The sequence below is a fragment of the Typopeltis vanoorti genome, chromosome 11 (assembly GCF_054136105.1).
Source record: "Typopeltis vanoorti isolate ZY-2024b chromosome 11, IOZ_Tvanoo_1.0, whole genome shotgun sequence".
Taxonomy (NCBI): Eukaryota; Metazoa; Arthropoda; class Arachnida; order Uropygi; family Thelyphonidae; genus Typopeltis; species Typopeltis vanoorti.
Genome location: NC_143559.1, coordinates 69,743,433 through 69,764,772, shown reverse-complemented (window position 1 = coordinate 69,764,772; position 21,340 = coordinate 69,743,433). Strand labels below are relative to the sequence as shown.

The 21,340-nt window shown below is 34.7% G+C and overlaps 1 protein-coding gene across 1 annotated transcript in view; it reads right to left on the bottom strand.

Moving 5' to 3' along the window:
- The window catches only part of LOC150101700 (putative lipid scramblase CLPTM1), a 283,907-nt gene that overhangs the window by 54,525 nt on the left and 208,042 nt on the right, over positions 1-21,340 (bottom strand). Inside the window, exon 8 of the mRNA XM_090399981.1 lies at positions 18,221-18,459. Within this exon, the coding sequence (XP_090256107.1) occupies positions 18,221-18,459 (239 nt within the window). The remainder of the gene's footprint in view (positions 1-18,220; positions 18,460-21,340) is intronic.

The window sequence follows — 21,340 nt, the reverse complement described above, 5'->3', positions numbered from 1 at the left end:
CCAACATGGGTAAGGCATAGCCAAGTGTGAATATGTTGTTTCCTATTGTACTGTTTGGGTCTCCAATAAAATTTTTTTTTTCTTTATGTAAATTATCTTCTCTAATAACTTAAAAAAAAATTCCACTACTACTACTTCCCCTTCAGAACTAGACACAAATAAGTTCCACTGTCCAATTTCTCAATGTACTGAAAGGCAACATCAATTCAAGATGATCTTCAAGCTGAGTAAATAAATACTATGGTTACTCAGCTCTTCCCCCCCCCCTCTCAATTCCTATTATGTGAATAAATCATCTCAGAATACTTATTATTTAGGATGATAGTACAATTTTAGTTTTCATTTTGATAACAAATTATGTCAGCATGAATTTCTGTAATTCTACTATTCCATTTGTTTCCCACTGATCCTTTATAGATATAGTAGTTATCCTCAATTCTGCTAAAGGTAAGGCTGTTCTAATAGAATGAACTGTTTACTTTGTTTCTCTGACAAAAACAGCACCGATATATTGTATACCAGACATTTCTCATGGCAATGATATCTCATTATGTTGTTTCCATCACACTGTACACTGATTTCGATAAATTAAGGAACAAACAGAAAAATCACAATACTCAAAACATTTATAGTGAATTTTTATGCAATTTGGTGAAAAGCAGTATGACATGAGATGTGAAAGAAACCCCAGACATGCTCAGTTTAAGGTCAGGAGACCTGGCTGGCCAGTCCACACATCACAATCTCTTCTTGAAGCTATTGGTTACCTTGCTTAACTTGATGAGAGTGAGCATTATCATCTTGTAGGATAAATGTCTCCCCTATCACACCTACATATAGACAAACATAGGGTTCAGGATCTCCTCTCTCTCTCAAGTTACAGCATTCATAGCTCTACTAAGAAGCAAAGACAGGTCAGTGCATCTTCCCAAACAATCATACTATCTCTACAAAGAATACCAGGCATGCTCTGATCTGTAAAGAACCAGGGAGGCACATTATTCATGAAAGGTACACTCATGGTGGTATGATGGTTTGGGGAGGCATCTGATTGGATGAACACACTACGTGCATGTGATTCCTAGAGGAACCACGAATGCTGCAACATATAGAGAACAGAGGTCCTGGACCCTATCTGTTCATTGTTATTCAGGTGCAATAGGGGAGACATTTATTCTCAAAGTTAATAATGTTTGTCCTCATTAAGTGAGTCTCGTGGACCAATATCTTCAAGAAGAGACTATTGTATGTAATGACTGGCCAGCCAAGTCTCTCCTGACCTGATTCTTGGTTTCATCCTTTATCCAAGTGTAAGCAAACAAAGTTTGCAAGTGAAGTAACTTCATGATTGGGCAAGTGGGTCTGGGTCCAACTGACATTGTTGAGACCTCAATAATGGTTGAAACCGGTCTAGGTAGTGGCCCTTCCAATAGTGCATAGCATTTAAACATGTCTGTAAGGATATGTGCATTGCATTTTGGGATACTAAGGCAACTGATATGAAGTCATTAGCATCTATATAAAACTAGCCCATTTGTGAAGTTACTTCACATGTAAACTTTGTTTGCTTACACTTGAATAAAGGATGAAACTAAAAATATGACTCCTTGGCTTCTTTAATTTATGGAATTAGGAGAGTTTTGCAGGAGCAATAGTTTTTATTATCAACTGAGCTCCTGAACACCATTATAAATGGCATTAAACATCATTGTGAGCACTGTATTGCTGAGGGGTGACTACATTCCTTATTGTGAAACTGACAATCTCATTTTGCTTTTGACCATTGTCTTCATATACCTTTTTGTTACTAAATTAAACTATTTTCATGTACTAGTTTTGGTCTCATTCTGAAAATGAACTTACCACTTTCACACAATGGATCAATAGCCTTCATCCACACATTCAATTCACCATTGAAAAAGAAAAGGCTGGCAGTTTACCATTAATACTCGCATAGCCTCTGGTATTTTGTCAACCAGTGTTTATCGAAAACCTACCTTTATTGGCAGATACATTCATCAAAAGTCTGCTTATCACAACTCTTAAAAAATTGGTGTTATCAAGTATAATTAATAGAGCACATAATGCATGCTCCTCTCCCTCAAACTTACAACAAGAACTTCTTAGTATAAACTTTAATGGAATTTAATGGTTACAACCCTCATCAAATCCAGTAGATAATTGACTGCTATGTTCCAACAACTAAGGATTCTTCAACAGACTGTAGAGTTCAAATCCCTTATATTTCTGGTATCTCTGAATCTATTGGTAGAATTTTGAAGTAGTATCACTTTATTCCTACATATTTTCCTATCAACAAAATTTCTCATCTGTTACCATCTACAAAAGATAAACTGTCATCTCTATCGTTAGTTGGTATTTACCAGCTAACGATACTTCCTTGCGAATGTAATTTGACATACTTTGGGCAGACAGGCAGTTTTTATGGAAAAAATGAACATCAATATTACACTGAATATGTGAATCATCAAAAGTCTGATCTGACACAACATAATATTGACACTAAACACAGTATCCCATAGGATGAAGTTCATCTTCTCAATAAAAGCAGTTTAATTTAAATATGAATGCCTTTTCAAAGAAAATTGTAAAGACCTTTTATATCAGCCAAACCTGAGTTGTAACGATTGTCTCTCTCTCCCCCTACCCCAAAAAAAGTTTGGGAGATTCTCATTTTATGTAAACATCAAAAATAATTTTAATATTATTTATTAATATATTAATTTTTAGCATGCGGCAACCATTTTTAATTGGTAAAGTGATTGTTGCATGTACCTTGTATTCCCAGTTCTTTGATTTGCTTGTTTCTATGCACTGATGATGTACTGTTATTTTCAGAACAAAATAACTGTACTTTCATTAAAGTTAATTACTGTGGTGATTATAATATAATTTGTTCTTTATAGTTATGCCACAGGTTCCTTTAAAGATTATATAAATATAGTAAAAGTATGTAATCACTATTCTCAACCCCACCCCCACGATACCTTTTCTACAGGCAAATTCATCAAGTTTTGGAATAAAACCAGGCCCCTATTGGCTTATGCTGCTCTGCTCAGGATGTCATACAAACTGCATGTAATTTAATTAAGGTGAGTAGGCATATGGATCTTTTCATAAACCAAGAGTAGACTCATTTCAAGGACCCATGAATGATTCAACTTAGCTGTTAATTATATCTTTGAGTAAGTGGATAATTTTAAATATCTAGGAGTAAATATTAGCAGCTACAATGACATATATTTAGAGATAGAGGATAAAAGGAGAATATCAAATTTGGATATTTTGCAATCTTACAAAATCTAAAATCCCAAACCAAGAATATTATCAAGAAAATATGTGACAAACTAAGTTATCTATGTGTGATATTAACCTATGGTTATGAAGCATGATCAATAATAAAGGGAGATGATAGAAAACCAGATGGTACACATGAAGACATAATAAGGAACTATGAAACCTGTTTCAAAGACCCAACATTCTATCCTAAGTAAATATGGGTTTGACCATTTTTGGAGAACAAAATACCACTGACCAGATGAAACAAATGCTTAAAAATAAAACTGATGAAGTATTGAAAGACCTAAGACAAATGGATACACTGCTGGATGCAGAAACCTGATGATGGCAGCATTAGACCTAAATGGTCCATTAAAGTGTAGAAGACCTAAACTGCCACCCTTTCCTGTATATTCAATCCAACTGGATATTTAGTAATGAGATGCATGCAGGGAAGGTGATGTATGGATATTTGAACAAAACTCCATCTCCATTTTTCTTACAGCTAAGAAGACTTGTTCCAAATTAAATGTCTTTGACGCTTAAGCAACTTAGACTGCTAATTTTAATGTTATCATTAGCATGTTAGAAAAGAAAAATGAAATTTATAACTGAAATTTATACTTTGGAATCATGCAAACATTTCTTGCATAAACAAACCAGCAAGTAGAATTTTAGATGTCTGATCATTTTCTTTGGAAACCCTTGATATATGAAGAGGTAAAAAGCCGTGAATCTTAAAGAAGAAAGAAAAGGAAATGTTTTATGTAATTTTCTAGAAGGCATTTAAAGAAAGAAATGCTAGACAGTGTTTGACAATCAAAATTGAGGTTTTTATTGTCCTAGTCTGAACATTGCATATCTTACTATGATTATTTTAAAGACTTTTGTAAGAGAAAAGTCTTTAGAAAAGAGATCAAGAAACTATTTCATCCAACTTTTTATTTGAAGTGCAGCTCAGTTTAAGAGGAACATTTTTTGCTGGCATTAAAGTGTTATTTTAGTGTTATTAAATTGGTTTTTGTGTGAAGACTCAATTTACTTGGTTATTGAGGAAGTAATTATATTTTTAAGAATAGGAAAGAATTATCATCACAATATACATATAACTAGGATCTTGCTTATGTGCCTAGACTTAAATATAGAAATCTGATACCACTTGCAGCCTATTCTACAATTGGTGCAATTAACATGATTTAAAAACTGATAATAACAAAAACTAAACATTTTACAGTACTATTGTAAAATCATCCAAAGACTAACCTCCTGGCATCATTCTGCACTGATGACCAATGCAAAGTACCTACCCACTTTACCATGAAAAACATCTGAGGAATTCCAAATAGCTTGGATACCAACAAGTCGTCTAGTCTGATCCTTTCAAATGTGATTAAAATTTTATTTCTTTTATTTCAAGAATTAAGGGCAATCCTATCTTATCTTTCACCATCTGGCATCTATCTTACAGCATGGAAATAAGCTTATATCCAACCCATTCCAAAGAAAGAAAGGCAATAAAAGTAAGCAATTACACCATCATCCAATTATGCTTATTTCACTCAAAAACAGAGAATGTCGACAACAATGGCTAATTCCTTTGCACACGTAGACCCATCAATTAAATCAGTGATCACCAATATGGATTCTACCAGTTTTGAATGACTATAGATCTCCTTGCTAACATCATCCACCTTTAAACACATGAATATCTCCAAATGTTTGATGTTGGAAATTTTTTCCCCACTTGGTTAGACTATAATAAATTTAGTTTAATCCTTTAAAATTTAGTTTAATCTTTTATCCAAGTGTAAGCAAACAAAGTTTGTGCCTGAATTATCTTCAGGACTGAGGTAACTCGTGGTAAAGGTGGACCAAGCTCTCATCATTTGTCTTAGTATCTCCCATAATGCAAAGCACATCTCCTTGCAGACATGTATAATGCTATGCATTAAGGGAAGGGCCACTACCCAGACCAGCTTCGACCTTTACTGAGGTCTCGTCAGTGGGAAGCCAGACCCAGAGGTGGTGATACCAAGGTGGAAGTAATGGAGAAGTCATATTTACCTATACGAGTTGCACCTTATTATTATTAAATTACTGTGGATTAGAGAAAGATATTGGAAGTTTTTCCAGTTGGTTAGACTATAATAAATTTAGTTTAATTTAATTCAGTTTGCTTACACTCCTATAAAACATGTTCAGCAACTTATTTCATTTCTATCATGTTTCTACCTATCAACTAAACTATGTAACAGAAATACCTTGTTTGCTAGTGTATCCAAGTGTAAGCAAACAAAGTTTCTTTGTTTGCTTACACTTGGATAAAGGATTAAACTAAATTTATTATAGTCTAACCAAGTGGAAAAAAATTTCCAACATCTTTCTCTAAATCCAGAGTAATTTAATAATAAGGTGAGACACCTTTTGGCAACTCGTAAAGGTAAATATGACTTCTCCATCACTTCCTCCTTAGTATCACCATCTATAGGTCTGGCTCCCACTGATGAGACCTCAATAAAGGTCGAAACCAGTCTGGGCAGTGGTCCTCCCCCTTAATGCATAGCATTATACATGTCCGCAAGGAGATGTGCTTTACATTATGGGAGATACTAAGATAAGTGATGAGAGCTTGGTCCACCTTTACCACCAGTTGCCTCAGTCCTGAAGATACTTCACGCACAAACTTTGTTTGCTTACACTTGGATAAAGGATTAAACTAAATTTATTATAGAAACATTTGAAGATGTTCATTTAGCTGTCCTGAGGGCATTTGACTGGTAATGGGTTCTTGCAATTGGATTACACATTTCTTATCAGGTTGTTCACTAAATATAATGGTGGATGGTTTTCTTTCTTCTGATTTCCTGAGCAATGATACCAAGGAGGCTTTGTATTTTTGCATGCACTCTATTTTCTTCTATTTAAAAATGACTCTCTTTCACTAACCTCGTTTCTTTTAATCTAATAAACCTGGCAGTATTCAAATATCTCAAGCTATAATCCTATGCTATGACTTAAATAATGATCTCTTTGCCATACTTCAACAGGGTGAAGAAACCTTATTAACTTTAACGTTACCAAAACAGTCTTATTTAATGCAAAAAATAATCACATTATCTTCTTTCACATTTAAAAGCATCCAAATATGTAGCAAAAATCTTACCTAGAGGTGTATAACTTACACCTCTAGCTTTTCCTGCTATAACCATTTCCAAGCAGTATATAATGTTAGCAGTGTTTTGAGCTAAAAAGGACAGTTTTGTGCAGATAGTGTAGGAAAGAAGTCAACCTCCTCCCCCCCACAGGCAAGGTGCATTGTGCCATGTGAAATCAGTATAAATTGGAGGAATATGATGCTCCCCGTCAGTGTAACTGTGTCAAAGTGCAGCCAGTATTCAAATATCTTTGAATTTGAAAGTTTGAAAGCAGTGTGTGATAGGATGCCATGTTGCAAACCTATCTGTTCAGCAAATCGTTGACAAATTGGGCCATCCAGGTCAACTGCAAGTGCTACATGCAGTGAACAACCAACCACCTCACCGAACATGAAAGCAGGGTGCTACAAAGAATAACGAAAAACTGCTATTCGTCAGCTGACACGTCAAATGCAGAATTCCGAGCATCAAGGACCATGAATCTGCACAGAAAACATTCAGAACTGAGGCTCACAACATGTGTTTCACAGCATGCAAGTCCCACAAAGCCAACATGTAGTATCATCTTCAGTGGCGCAAAGTGCACCTACAGTGGATGTGGAAGCTTAGAAACCTGTATTATGAAGTAACGAATCATGCTATACCCTCTACTGAGCTGATGGACAGGTGTAGATGTGGTGGATGCTTGGTGAAAGTCTCTTACCAGAGTACATAACCCCAACAACTATAAAATTTGGAAGTGGCAGTGTGATGGAATGGTCCGTTTTTCCTGGTTTTGCCTCTGACTGCTGTTTGTGGTGCCACAAACACTGAACTCTGAAAGGTAACTGAACATTCTGGACAATGCAATGCTTCCTACTTTGTGGCATTTCTACAGAACTGACCATTGTCTCTTTCAGCAAGTCAATGCACTGTTATAAGGCTGCTGTAACTGCATGGTTTGTAGACAAGAACATCACCACACTTGACTGGCCTCCACAGAGTTCTGATCTCAACCCTACTGACCATCTGTGGGATGAATTTGAGTGTTGGATAAGGTCAAGGGATGTTTGTCCCAGGCCAGGACTTCATTACATGTCTACAGGAAGAATGGTCCAAAATTCCCATTTGTCGCTATTGTTAAATTCTGAATGAAAGAAAATTTAATCCAGAAGTATTTCATTCAAATTTAACAAGCAACAACATTCCCGGAGTTAATATTTGTATATCAGAAAATATGAAAGTGATTGTAAACAACCAAAAATATTCATCATTTAAGTAATTTTTCTCTATACATTATGAGATATATGAAGAGCCAAAGGCTCCAAAGAAACGATATGGGATGCAATATCCCTTAACTTAAACAAGTCTATACATTATATTATAGTTATTCATTGTAAAATTTCCAGTAGTTAAAACTATGTGAACTTTGTGTAAATATTTGTCATGGAGTGAATAAGATAACCGGTTTAAGAAGACAAAAGTTAAAGGCCTGAGGTAATCACGTGCACCAGAGAAGAATTGCGTGCGGAAGTTTCCCACGAAGCCCGCTAGGGGAGACGGAGGCACTGGGTTCAAAGGAGAAAGAACGTGACGTAAGAAGGTAAACATCGCATCTCGGATATATAGAATGTGGCAGAACCAGCTTGCAGCTTTTTTTCCTTCATTCGACTGGTCATCAAATTCGGAGGATCCCACGGAGGTCGTAGGAGCACGCAGAGATGTCTATAGGCAGTTCACCGGTCAAGCAATAGTTTAGCCAAGTACAGATTCTGATCCTGCAAAAGGCACAGCGCAGATCAACAAGTCATGCCAAGCCACTTGACCCGATAGCGGCAAGCCAGAGTAGTTTACATCGAAGGAGGCGAGTCGTGTCCGAGCCCACCAGTTGATTCTTTTAGATGAAATCAAGCAGGAGCATGGTCAATGAGACAGAAGCACCCCCGAGACAAGTGTGGAGAAGGCCAAGTATTTCTACGGTCCCTGATAATGCAAACCCTTGTTCTGTTATGTAATTGTGCTAAGAGGGATAATTATTGTTTGCCCAAAGAACTTTCAGTTATTCATGTTTCGTTAAATGAAAGGACTCTAAAGCTTATGCAAAGTGAGAAAGGGGAACCTTATGTTCTAAGAAAAAGGATTGTGTGGGAATATGTTAATACTATAAGGTGTACTTAGTCTGCTAATTCAATAATCTTTAAAAATGTTGATTACCGAGTGAATGTTTAGCTATTAATTGAAGCTCTAATCTAGATTCATGTTGTAAAATGTTAAAAGAGTTTACATCATTTAATTAATTGAACCTATTCTCAAGGATAGTTGTGATTCTATGCCAGTAATTGTAGTTACCTGTAAAATATCTGACTTGATAATTAAATGTCTTTCTTTTGTATTAATCTAACAATTGCCTGATTTTGTTCCTATTGCACCGCTCATAAAGGTCAGAACTAAGGCGGGAGGTAAAGCATAAAGGTGGCTACGATGGCAATTGAAATTTAGTTGTTGCATGATTTAAGCACTTAACGAATTTGTCTAGGAGTTATATAATAGCGCACTATTCTGAGTGTTAATTCTCTGATTTTTGAGTTATTCTCTTGTCTAGGATTTAGGGTGGGGCAGCATCGTATAAATTTTCCCTAAATCCGAAAAGGGATTAGTACCAGGAACAAAACAAAGGAATTGCCGCTATCCTAAGGCAATCCCTTTGTCTTCCTTACTTTGCACACTATTATTAAATTAATTGGCGGCCTAGAATTGTAGTGCGACTGCATGAGAAGACAAAAGTTAATAATAAACAGCAGAAATTATATATGAAATAAAAATAAGAAAATATTACACTATTGTATGCTTGTGAAAAGTATGCACAATAGGATTGCTACAGTTATCACAATGAAAGGAGGTCCTACCTCTTATTAAGGTGTGTGCTATGGCTGTTTGTTGGCCATACTATGGTGTCTGTTGACTTCTTTCCAAATAAGGGCAGATTTAAGGTAAATCCTAAATCTGCCCTATCTTAGAATACTGTTCTCACATTTGGAATGGTTCACCAAAAAGCCTTATTTATTTTTTTAAATAAAAAAAAAGCTTTTTTAGAAATAAAAATGATTTTATAAAAAAATACTAAAAAAAAAAAAAAAATCAAACCCCACATGGACAGATCACAGAAATTGTAATGTATGGGAATTTGTATTTATTAGGGAGAAAATGGTATTGGAGGAGAAGGCTCTTACAAAAGAACAGAGGAAGATGGTGTATGAAGGAAGAGGATAAGAAGTTGGTTGGGTAAGTTTGGATATGAGCTGTGTATGGATGTTGATCAGCAGCTGATCATATATTTACTTGATTAGAGAAAAGCAGAGAAACAGAATTGAATTGTATATGGATACTGACCAACAATTGCTTGTGTTCTTAAACAAAGAAATGTGGTAGTGGCTAGTTTGGCAGAGCAGTACACAAGAAAATACCCATGTAAAATACAATGCAGAAAAGATTGTCTATGGGAAATCAATTTGAATGTGTGTGTCTGTGAGAGAGAGAGAGAGATAATCTATTATGTATCATTGTCTGGCAAAAGATAAGAGGAGGCATGCTGTGAGCAGTAATGGTATAGTCGGGAGAGAGAGAGAGAAGGAAACAAGTAAGGATAGAAGTTGCACATAGCAGCTTAATGAAAGACCGGAAGGCTTGAATGTCATTTTAACAGGAAGCAAGCACATTTGGTTCTTATGGAATCTGATTTGAAGTTGATTTTTTGATTATTGGGGCATCATTCATCTTAACAGTTACTGATGACTGTTAAGATGAATGAGAATTTGGGATTTTTGACTTGAGCCATGGAACATACACTGAATTTTTATTTTGGACTGTTACATGTCTGTAAGGATATGTGTGTTGCATTATGAAACACTAAGGCAACTGATATGAAGTCATTACACAAGTAGCCCAGTAGTGAAGTTACTTCACGTGCAAACTGTTTGCTTACACTTGGATAAAGGATGAAACCAAGAAAATCTAATTCCGAGACACATTTAATTTATAGTAGAACAAAGTGAAAAAAACTTTCAAGATCTATCTCTAATCAAGAGTATTTTAGTAATAAGGTGTGACACCTTTTGACTACTTGTGTATGGAAATATGGCTTCTGCATTTCTTCAACCTTGGTATCATTTCTGGGTCTGACTCCCACTGATGAGACCTCAATAAAGGTTGAAACAAGTCTGGATAGTCACCCTTCCATATAATGCATGTGCATAAGGATAAGTGCATTGCATAATGGGATACTAAGGCAACTGATGTGAAGTCATCAGCTTCAATATACAAGTAATCCAGTCATGAAGTTACCTTCATGCACAAACTTTGTTTGCTTAAACTCGGATAAAGGATGAAACAAAGAAAATAATTTCTTGGAATTTTTAATTTATAGTAAGTGAAACAATTCGAATTGTAATGGAGAAAAGATCTGAAATCCTAATTTGGTGCCCTCTAATGTGTAAAAAAAAAAGTATAACAGCTATGTAGGAGTTGATCTTAAGATAAGCCTCCCAAATTTTTGGCAAATTAATGCAACCATACTTGTTCAGGGTAGGAGAATTCTTCATAGCCATTGCTGACTCTAAAAATAATCTTTCTGATCTGCAAATGACTTCTGAATAGCACACTACTTTTTCTTTTTTCTCATCTAATCCTGTGTGAAGGGGTCCAAAGCGTGGTCTGCCAGTCCTCACTTGCCATAATAATGGTAGTGGATGTATTTTTTTATGTTGTCCAAGACAGATGTTAACTGATCTTCCTGTCTGCCCATAATAGGCCAAGTCACAGCCACAAGGAACTTTATACACTCCAGGATATGCTAGATGTGAAGCCTATACTTAGGAGAGTGGATCAGAGTTGCTAAATTAACACGTTATGCAAAGGCAATGTTTTATTAGTACGTTACAGAGTGCCAAATTAGGACTTTAAATCTTTTGTCCATTAGAATTTTTATTGCTTCACTTAATGATTGTCGTGTATAAACTTAACTGCTGCTTTGTGCTCTGAAGATGCTGATTTGATCTGATTTTCCCTTTTAGCCATTTCCGACTGTAGGCATTGAATTTTTACAGGGTAGTTCCCTATTGCTCCCCCCCCCCAATTTATCCAGAATTGGGACTGACATGTGGCTGGGAAGTATTCATGACTGTAATCCAGTGTGTGTTCACGGGGCTGGTTTGCCTGTTCTGGGGGACAAAAAAAATCCCCACCCCCATATGAGACCAGCTAACTCACCTTTAGTCGAAAGAGACCAGATAATGGTTCCTCACGTCACTGACGGGAATTGAACGCAGGTGTTTCCGACTAAAGGGTTTCGTCTATACTGACTGAGCTATGGAGGCTCCCTGCTGATTTGAAATTCAGCAAAATATGAGCCAGTTAATAAATATTTGTTATAAAATAATTTGTTTGGTGTTGTTAATACTGCTAAAATAAGTTGCAAATAATGTTCAACACTTTGTCTGTTAGATTGATACATTAAGTTCATACATGTGCAACCCTACATGCATAAATGAAAATGTATTGTAATTCATCACTTGATCAACAGATATTGCTGAAGGTTTTCATTCAACAATTTCTTTTGTATCACAGAAAAAAAAAGTTAGCATTTTAAAATATTATTTTCATGTTGAAACTAGCCTTTGATATGAAAAGTTTTGTCATGCAGAGATTGGAAGAACAAAGGTATCAAAAAAATTTTTAAATAACTGAATTAGATGGCATAAATAAACAGCTTTGGAAGTACAGTGGAAATTTTTTAAGGCAGCAGCCATCCAAAAAAGGTTATGTTTAACCTATAGTGCATTAGTATGATGGGTGAGAAGGATTTTCTTACCATTTTTTTTTATTAATTTTATATATTTTTTTGTATTTTTATTTTTTACATAATCTAGAAGCTCTTGAAAAATTTCCACAAAACATGAAACTTTTTCAAACCACTTTAGGTCTCTATTAAGCAGGGCAGCAATTTCATACTAGACAATGAAATTCATTTACCATCTAAAGACAAGCATAAACCATTAAAGCCCATAAGTGGGATTAGAACCAGCAGCTTGCTGGTTGGGTAAATATTTAAATCAAAGCTTTTTAAGCATTATCAAGAACTACTGGAGGAAATGTGAAGTACCATCAGACTGGTAAAAGCCAATGTTATATATCTATATTTAAGAAAGAAAAATAGAGAGGACTGGAAATTATGGATGAATAAGCTTATTAAATACAAGTTACAAAACAAAGTAAAATTCTGATATTTAGTATTAGACTTAGAAATATTGTAAACAATTTACTCTCAGAAAAATAAAGCAGTTTTAGAATGACTCCCACCAATGAAAGGTTATAAATCTACAGTACGATAGTCCTGTAGGTGAACTAAGATTTTTTTCTTTTTTTTCAAATTTCATATTCTATATCATTTGGGATTAAAAAAACCTTTGATAAAATACACAGATAAAAAATTATACAGTATAATGAAACAACAATAATGAAAAATCCACTATATTAGTACAAGCTACACAACGCTTGCATGAAAATAAAAATAAAGTAACAATTCAGTAACAAATTAACAGAAGAAATCAAGATCTAAGACAAAGGTAGTTTATCTTCAGTGCCATAGCGATCAGATTATAAAAACTTGGACAAATAGCAATAAAACAGAGTATCCAGTTAACAAGAACTGTTGTTAATGCTATATCAGCAAACAATCAGATTAGATTATTATATAATGCAGATAATTTCCAAAATCAGGTTATGAACTAAATAAAAATAAGCCAAAAATACAATCCAAAGATTTCACAAAGAAAACAAAAATCATGATATTTAAAAGCAAGTAGCACATTTGAATCAAAAAGTCATATAATAAAACAAGTGACAATTTAATTATTTAGGTTACATAATCACATATCTAAAAAACATACAGATGAAAAAATAAATTGCAAGAAATCTGCAGAACAAATAAAAAGATGCTGAATATATAAAAAAAGGATAAGAAACTCAGTTTAAATTTTTATTAAGTAACATCATCTCCCATAATTATAATAAAACAGTGTTTGACTGTTAAAAATCATCATCAAATTCCTGCCATGTACCCTCAAGGGGTGTATGTACAGGACATGATAGTACTAAAAGACAAAAATTACATCATTACTAACTTCCAATCTACAATTTTCCTCCAAATCAGCCTGTTACTTGTCAAGACTTCAACATTATCAGATCTTATATTTCTATCGTCTAAGGCACTTTGTACCACATCAATCCACCTATATCTTGGTCTTCTTCTGGGTCGTTTTGCTGCCAACCTGACAGAGAACACTTGTTTTGCAAATCTTTCCTCGCCCATTCTGTTTAAGTGACCATACCACCTGAGATTAGCTCTGCGAATGCATTCCTGGATGCTGACAATGTCAAGTTCTTTCCTAATATCCTCGTTTTTAATATGATATTGCCATTGATGCCATCTGTTCACGCCTCTAATCTTTCTCAGGACTCTCATATCTGCGATCTCTAGTCTTTGGTCAAGTGTTTTACTTCTGACCCAGCTCTCAGATCCATAAGTTAAACCTGGTTTGAACAGTGTTTTGTATACAGCTAATTTAGTGTTCCGACTAATTTCTCTCTTAGTCCATATGAATTTATTCAATTGACTTCCCACCATATTTTGCTGATTCTGTTGTCGATTTCTATATTTAATTTACCATCTTCAGTAAAAATCGTGCCTAAGTAGCCGAAATGTTTTACTTGTTCCACAGGATCTCCATTCATAACACAGTTGACATTTTCAATGATTCTGCCTATTTTCATTGTCTTTGTCTTTTTATTGCTGACCTTCATACCATATCTATTACAACAGCTATTCAATTTAGTCAGAGAATTTTGCAGACTTGTAGCGGATTTATTTAGAAGTATAACATCATCTGAATAAAGCAAAGAGCTGACATTAACATCTCCAATTTTGATATCATGTTTAATACCACTTTCCTTCATAATGTGATCCATATAGATAATGAATAACAGAGGGGATAATGCACATCCTTGTCTCACACCAAATTTAACATTAAACCATCTTCATGTACTTCCTTCAATTCTAACTGCTGACTTACAACTCAAATAAAGACTAAGTATTGCTTGATATAATGCCCCATTGACACCATATAACTGCAGCGTATTGAATAGCTTCTCTCTTGGCACCTTGTCATATGCCTTTTCCAAATCGACAAAACTTAAATACAGATCTTTGTTATATTCCCATGCTTTCTCGACTATTTGTCGTAAAGTGAAGATCTGATCCTGACAGCCTCTATTTGGCTTGAATCCAGCTTGTTCTTAACCAAGCTTTTCTTCCACAATTCTTGTCAACCGTTTCTGAAGTATACTTGCATAGATCTTGCCAGGAACACTCAGTAGGAATACACCTCTGTAATTCTCACATTCAGTTTTATTTCCCTTTTTTATATATTGGTACTATGAGAGCTCTACTCCAATCATCAGGAATTCGACCCTCTGTCCAGGCTTTCTGAACTATGCAGTGCAGCCACTGTAAGACTCTTATACCACCATACTTCAGCATTTCTGGTCGAATATCATCTACTCTAGCTGTCTTTCCACATTTCAAGCCTTTGATGGCTTTTTCTACTTCAAGTATGGATATGTATTCCTGACTGCATGCCTGGTCAGCATTTTTTACCACTGTGCTGTAATCACTGCTTGTTTCATTTAGCAGTTTTTCAAAGTAATTACTCCATACTTCAAGGATATCTTTTTCTCCCGTTTTCATGTCACCTTTATCATCTCTAATTCCTTTTACAGCACTCTTTCCTCCATTCCTAAGCTTCTTTAACAGCCTCCAGAATATTTTGCCACCTTCTTGATATTTATTTTCTATATTCTTGCCAAAGTCCTCCCATGACTTTTGTTTAGCTAGTTTTACACAGTGTTTAGCATTCTTGCATTTGTCTCTATATTCTCTAAGAGCACAAGCTGACTTATTTGACAGAAACATTTGATATGCTTTCTTCTTATCCTTCACTGCTTTTTAACTTCCTGTGTCCACCAGGGAGTTCTGATTTTTTTATCTTTGCAGACAACCTCACCACATGTCTCTTTGGCTAAATCAATCAACATTTTCTTCAGATTTTGCCACTGAATCTCCAAGGTTTGATTCCTGTTCTCAAACTCTTTCATTTTTTCTTCAATAATCTTTGTGTATTTTAGTCTACAGTTCACATCTGAGAGCTGCTCAACTTTTATTCGCTTTAAAACTTTCTTACATGTCATTCTTTTCAATATGAAATTCAATTTTATCCTGCTCAAGACTAAATAGTGATCACTTCCAATTTCAAATCCTCTGTACACTCTGGTGTCCTGCACCAGGGAGAAAACATCACTATCAACAATAACATAGTCAATGAGACTTTTCTTATTCCTTGTCTCTTCTCTCCATGTGAATTTGTGCACATTTTTATGTTGGAACATGGTATTAGTAATAACCAGTCCATGTCCTGAGCAGAAATTCAACAGATATTTGCCATTATAATTAGCTTTGCTCTTTTCTCCAAATTTTCCCAAAATATTTTTGTATGTCTCACAATCCTTTCCTACTCTGCTATTTAGATCCCCAACAAGGACCAACTTTTCATTTTTCATTGTGTCAGTTGCTTTTTCTAAACCCTCAAAAAATTCCTCCACTTCTACCTTAGTAGAACCTTCTGTGGGACCATAGACACAAATAAGTCGCATTGTCCAGTTCCCCATTCTCATATTTGCCCACATTACTCTACTTGAGACTGACTACCATTCAAGAAGATTAGCCTCGTATTTTGTGTTGAATACTATGGCTACTCCTTCTTTTCCTTGATTGTCATTGCCTGAATATAACATTTTGTATTTATTGCTCAGAAAGATCTCACCAGTTTTTGTGTTTTTTGTTTCAGTCACCCCTATTATGTCAATCTGGTACTTATCTAATTCCTCAGCTAGCTCCATTTCTTTGCCATTCAGGCTTCTTATGTTGATAGTACCGATCTTTAACTCTGGTGATGTTGAGTTGGGGTTTGTTTTCAGATTTGTTCCAGTAGCTGACTTTTCGCTGTTCACCCTGGTTCCCTGGCGAAAACAACGGGGGCCTTGTTTAACCGGGCAATGCCCCAGCCGGCATGAAATTTTGTCATGTTGTACCATCATTTTTTTTTATTTTGGTTAAAAATAAATGTTAAAAATAAAGCAATGCAAAATCCAGCAGAAATGGGTTTTTCAGAATAAATGAGACACAAAATTAGATCATATAAAAATGAAGATATTAGAATAGAGACAGTTAGATTTTATTATGCAGCTCCATAATTCTTATAGGGTATGCCCCATCCCTACTTGTAATGAATCAAATAAGATCTTTCTGTTAGCAAGTTACGTTGCACACATATTTCAATCATGTCACATTTTACTTTTGGAATAATATTTGAGGCCCCAAGGTAATATTGAACTCATTTCAAGTAATCCCCTAATCTGCAGAGATTTCCCTTGAAATATTTTGATGAAAAGAGAGGAATTGGTGGGGGGGAAGCGTTTCACTCTTCCTGGCTAGATAGTATATATTTTCATACACACTAAGTGGATAGTTTATTAAAACATCTCCATTTGTGGAATCCACGGCACTTATGTGAGACAGTGTCAATATCAATTATTGAAAAACAGATACTAATAATGGATTATGCAAGTGCACGCATGCAATTCCATGTGATAATGGACAAATTATTATCCTGTACATCCCTTGGGAGTACATATCAAGAAATGATAAAACCCAGTAAAGCACAGTATGAAGTCAGTGCAAGAAAGTGCACGTATAACAGAAAAAGAACCACAAAACATCCATCTAATTGTAGACAGCTTGGTCTGTAGATGTGAGAGGATGATGGAGAAATACAAGAAGCTGTGCAATCCAACAGACAGACTAAACTATGCTTTAGAAGCAGTTATAAGTAATACACTACGTTTTTTCACTCTCCTCAAATGCCCACTAAATTTATTAAGGTTGCTTAGTCTAACAAATCCTAGTTCAGTCATTCAGGGGTGATGGCAAAAGCAATTAAAATCAATGAATACATCAATTTAAGTGATTACAGTAAGCTGTGGGTGGTATGAAGAATGTTTCCTCAACCCATTATGGCCACTTATAACAGTGGAGTAACATTTGAATGTCGCTGTCACCAGAAGGTTACTCCTTTTATGCTTACAGTTCATTCTACCTTATGGTTAATTCAAGCAGGATAATGTACCATGTCACAAAGCAGACTACTTGTGAATGATTTCAGGAAAACAAGGACAACATTACCATATTCACCTGCCTGTCAACTGAACTATGGCATTTGAGGCATGAGCTGTTTATGATAGGGATCTGTAGGGATCTGCCAATGAAATGAAATAAGATCATTTGCCAAATCAGCTGTGGAGCACTTCCAACACCTTAGAGAATACATATCCCAATGAATTAAGGTTATTCTGAGGGTTGCTATCCAGTATTACATAAGTGCCAAATAAATTGGCTACTCAATATACATATATGTAGAGTATCTTATCACACACTATATATGCAACTTTTGTGGAATTTGATTCTTTTCTGATTTCACCCCCCCCTCTTTCTGTGGATAATCCTGAAGAAAGAGCAATCTTACAAAACTAATTTGTGGCATTAAAAAGATCAAATGTCTTCAAAACAACTAGTTTAAAAATGAGCAAGTATTTTAGCATAATAACGCAGGAGTACTCACCATTCTTAAAAGCTAAAAATTCAAAGATGCTGTGAACAATGGAGATTACAAAAGTTAATCCAAGTAAAAGTGGTGAAGTCTCAAGAAAAGTTTCTTTCATAGAGTCTTGTTCTTCATCCGATTCTTCCATTAAGTCCTGGCCGAGAAATGATGTCCAACGAGAACGCATGGCCTGGGCTGTATATAATTGCCAGCGAAACAGAGACAATGGTTGAAAGGTAAAATGTACAGGAAGCATCCTTCAGAAATAATTAAAACATTTTTTAGAAAAGTAGGGTGGAAAACAAAAGGTGTTTTTTTTCCTTTAATTATGCAATCAGATGAACAAGTATGTATGAAGGACATATCTCTCATTTAACAGCAGTTGGGAGTAAAATTGCTTGGTATTTGGCAAGTTAAAATCAGGTAATAGCAGGCTGCTGCCAAATGGGAAGTATGCTTCTCATTACATTTCAAATACACTCGTATTGAAATTACATTATAATTAAAAAATACTCTTATGTTAACAAATGACTTAAGAATAGTTACAATTATATGATTTAAAAGGCCTAAGAAACTATAATTTTTTTGTATAATTATGTTGTGATCATTTAGTAACAATGAATCCCTCAATCTTTACAATACATGTGTACAATGTTTGAATTTATCTCAAGGGGAAAACTTTTATTTGGATTAGTTTTCAACAAGATATGTAATAGAAGTTTAAATAATATTAATTATCAAATGAGGCTGAAAGGCTATCAGTTTGCTGATAATATCAACATTTATATAAAGAAATAATCAGTCAAAACTCACTTTCTAAATGTCTTCTACAAAATTCCTTTTTTTTTTAAAAAAAAATAAATAAATTCACATCAAATAGAAAAATGAAATCAACAAAACTAAGGATTTGGATCACACTTCTCATGCAACATAAAATTGAAAATCAACAATTAATGTTAAAAAAAAAATGCTTTAACTTAAAAGTAAGAAAAAAGAATGCACAGCAAACATTTACATGTATAAATTTATTACATAAAAATTCACTGGATTTCTTTTCATGTATACATATTAATTTTGGCATTCTCTCATGCAAGTTAATTTTCAATCTTTGGAATTTGACAATTAAGTCTGAAATACAAAAATAGAATAACAAAACTTCAAGTAAATTATCTTTTCTTAAAGGGAAAAAAAAAAAAAAACTAAATCAAAGATCTGAAAGTTCAGGCCACTAAATTTTCAGTTTTTATACATCCAATCAACGCACGAAAGTGTTTGTAAAAGTTATAGCACATCAATATGATATTGTGGTCAAAGCGGTTCCAGAGAAACAAGGAACCAGCTGATGTGTTCTTGAGTAACAGTAAGTCATAATCCTTAATCATATTGAAAGTTCCTGGTTAGTATATCAGTAGGTACCATTAGGAATACATAAAAACATGTAAGCAAGATTATGTAATTTTATCATTAATGGAAAAAGATAAGAAATGGAGGAAAGAGTACTTTAAAAGAAATAAGACATGACATTAGCGATATAAAAATGGAAGATATTAGGGATGCCTGAAGTAATTGCTTTGCAAGAATGTTAAATGAAAGTAATTTTGAAAAAAAGCAGAGGAGCCTCTCTATTAGCGTATACTGTAAACCCACTCATACAAATTTAGGTTGTTACCTAGAATTCTCTTCATTGCACCATATATCGCAAAATTAGGTGTTATACATATGCTGAAAAAAAGGAAACGAAGAAACACTAAAAGAAGAATTACTTCTCTTCAACTACTGGTAAGTAATGGATATTCTAAGAAAATGGTACACAAGAAAATAATACAGATTACTGAACAATAATTGGTTTATATGCCCCAGAAGAAAGAAAAGATGAAAATATTGAATTCTATAATCAGGCACAAAATATATATAATAAAATAAATAAAAATGATCATATAATATTAGCAAGAGACTTTGGAAGCATGAAAATTAATAATAATATAGGAATACAAGGGTGGTCTGAAAAGTTCTTGGCCTAACAATGAAAAAACGAATTTATAATTTCAAAATTATTTTTATTTTCAACGTAATCTCCCTTAAGACTAATACATTTATTCCTGTGATGCTCCATTGGCATTATCCTGTCCCTGTAGTGGTTCTCAGTAAGATCTGCAAAATACCCCTCTACAGCTGCAATCACCTCTTGATTTGAAGAAAAATGCTGACCAGGAAGCTTTTTAGTTTCGGGAAGAGATAAGTCAGAGGGAGCCAAATCTGGAGATTTAGGGTGGATGTTCCAACAATTCATAGTGTAGATCCCTTAATTTTCCCATTGCCAAAACACCTTTGTGGGCAGGCACATTGTCCTGATGAAAGATGATTTTTTTTCTTTTGCAAACCGGGTCTTTTCTCACAATTTTTTTTGTTTAGTCTGGTTAAGAGATCAGAATAATATTCCCCTGTTATTGTTTTACCCTTTTCAAGATAATTAATAAACAAAATGCCTTTAGCATCCCAAAATATCGATGCCATGACCTTTCTTTGCTGATGGAACCGACTTTGTCTTCTTTGGTGCTGAACAACCGGCTTCTGTCCACTGTTTTGACTGCTGTTTGGATTCTGGTGTGTAAAGGTGAATCCAAGTCTCATCCATAGTAATAAATCGATGCACAACATCAGTGTTTTATTCTTGTTAAAACATTCCAAGCACTGTTCAGAGATTTTCATGTAAATGCGTTTTTGATCTGCTGTGAGCAAGAGTGGTACCCATCTTGCGGAAAGTTTTTTCATTTGCAATTATTCATGCAGAATATATCCTACACATTCTTTTGAAATACCTATAGTTTTAGAAATGCCTATAGTGCATGAAATTTCAGCAATTTCATGCACTTTGACTTGCCGGTCACCCAATATCATATCATGTACTTGATCAATGATTTCTGGTGTTGTTACACTTTTTGGACGTCCTTCATGTGGATCACCTTCAAGGCTTGTCAAAAACAAAGGAGAAGAGTGCCCATAAACTTCTATGAACTTCAAATGAATTTCTTTTGCCGTTAAACCTTCTTTTAGAAAGAATTTTATCCATTTCAAGGGATACAAACAACACTTTTGCTTCAGACAGCTGTATAAAACAAACTACTTGACAGAAAGACT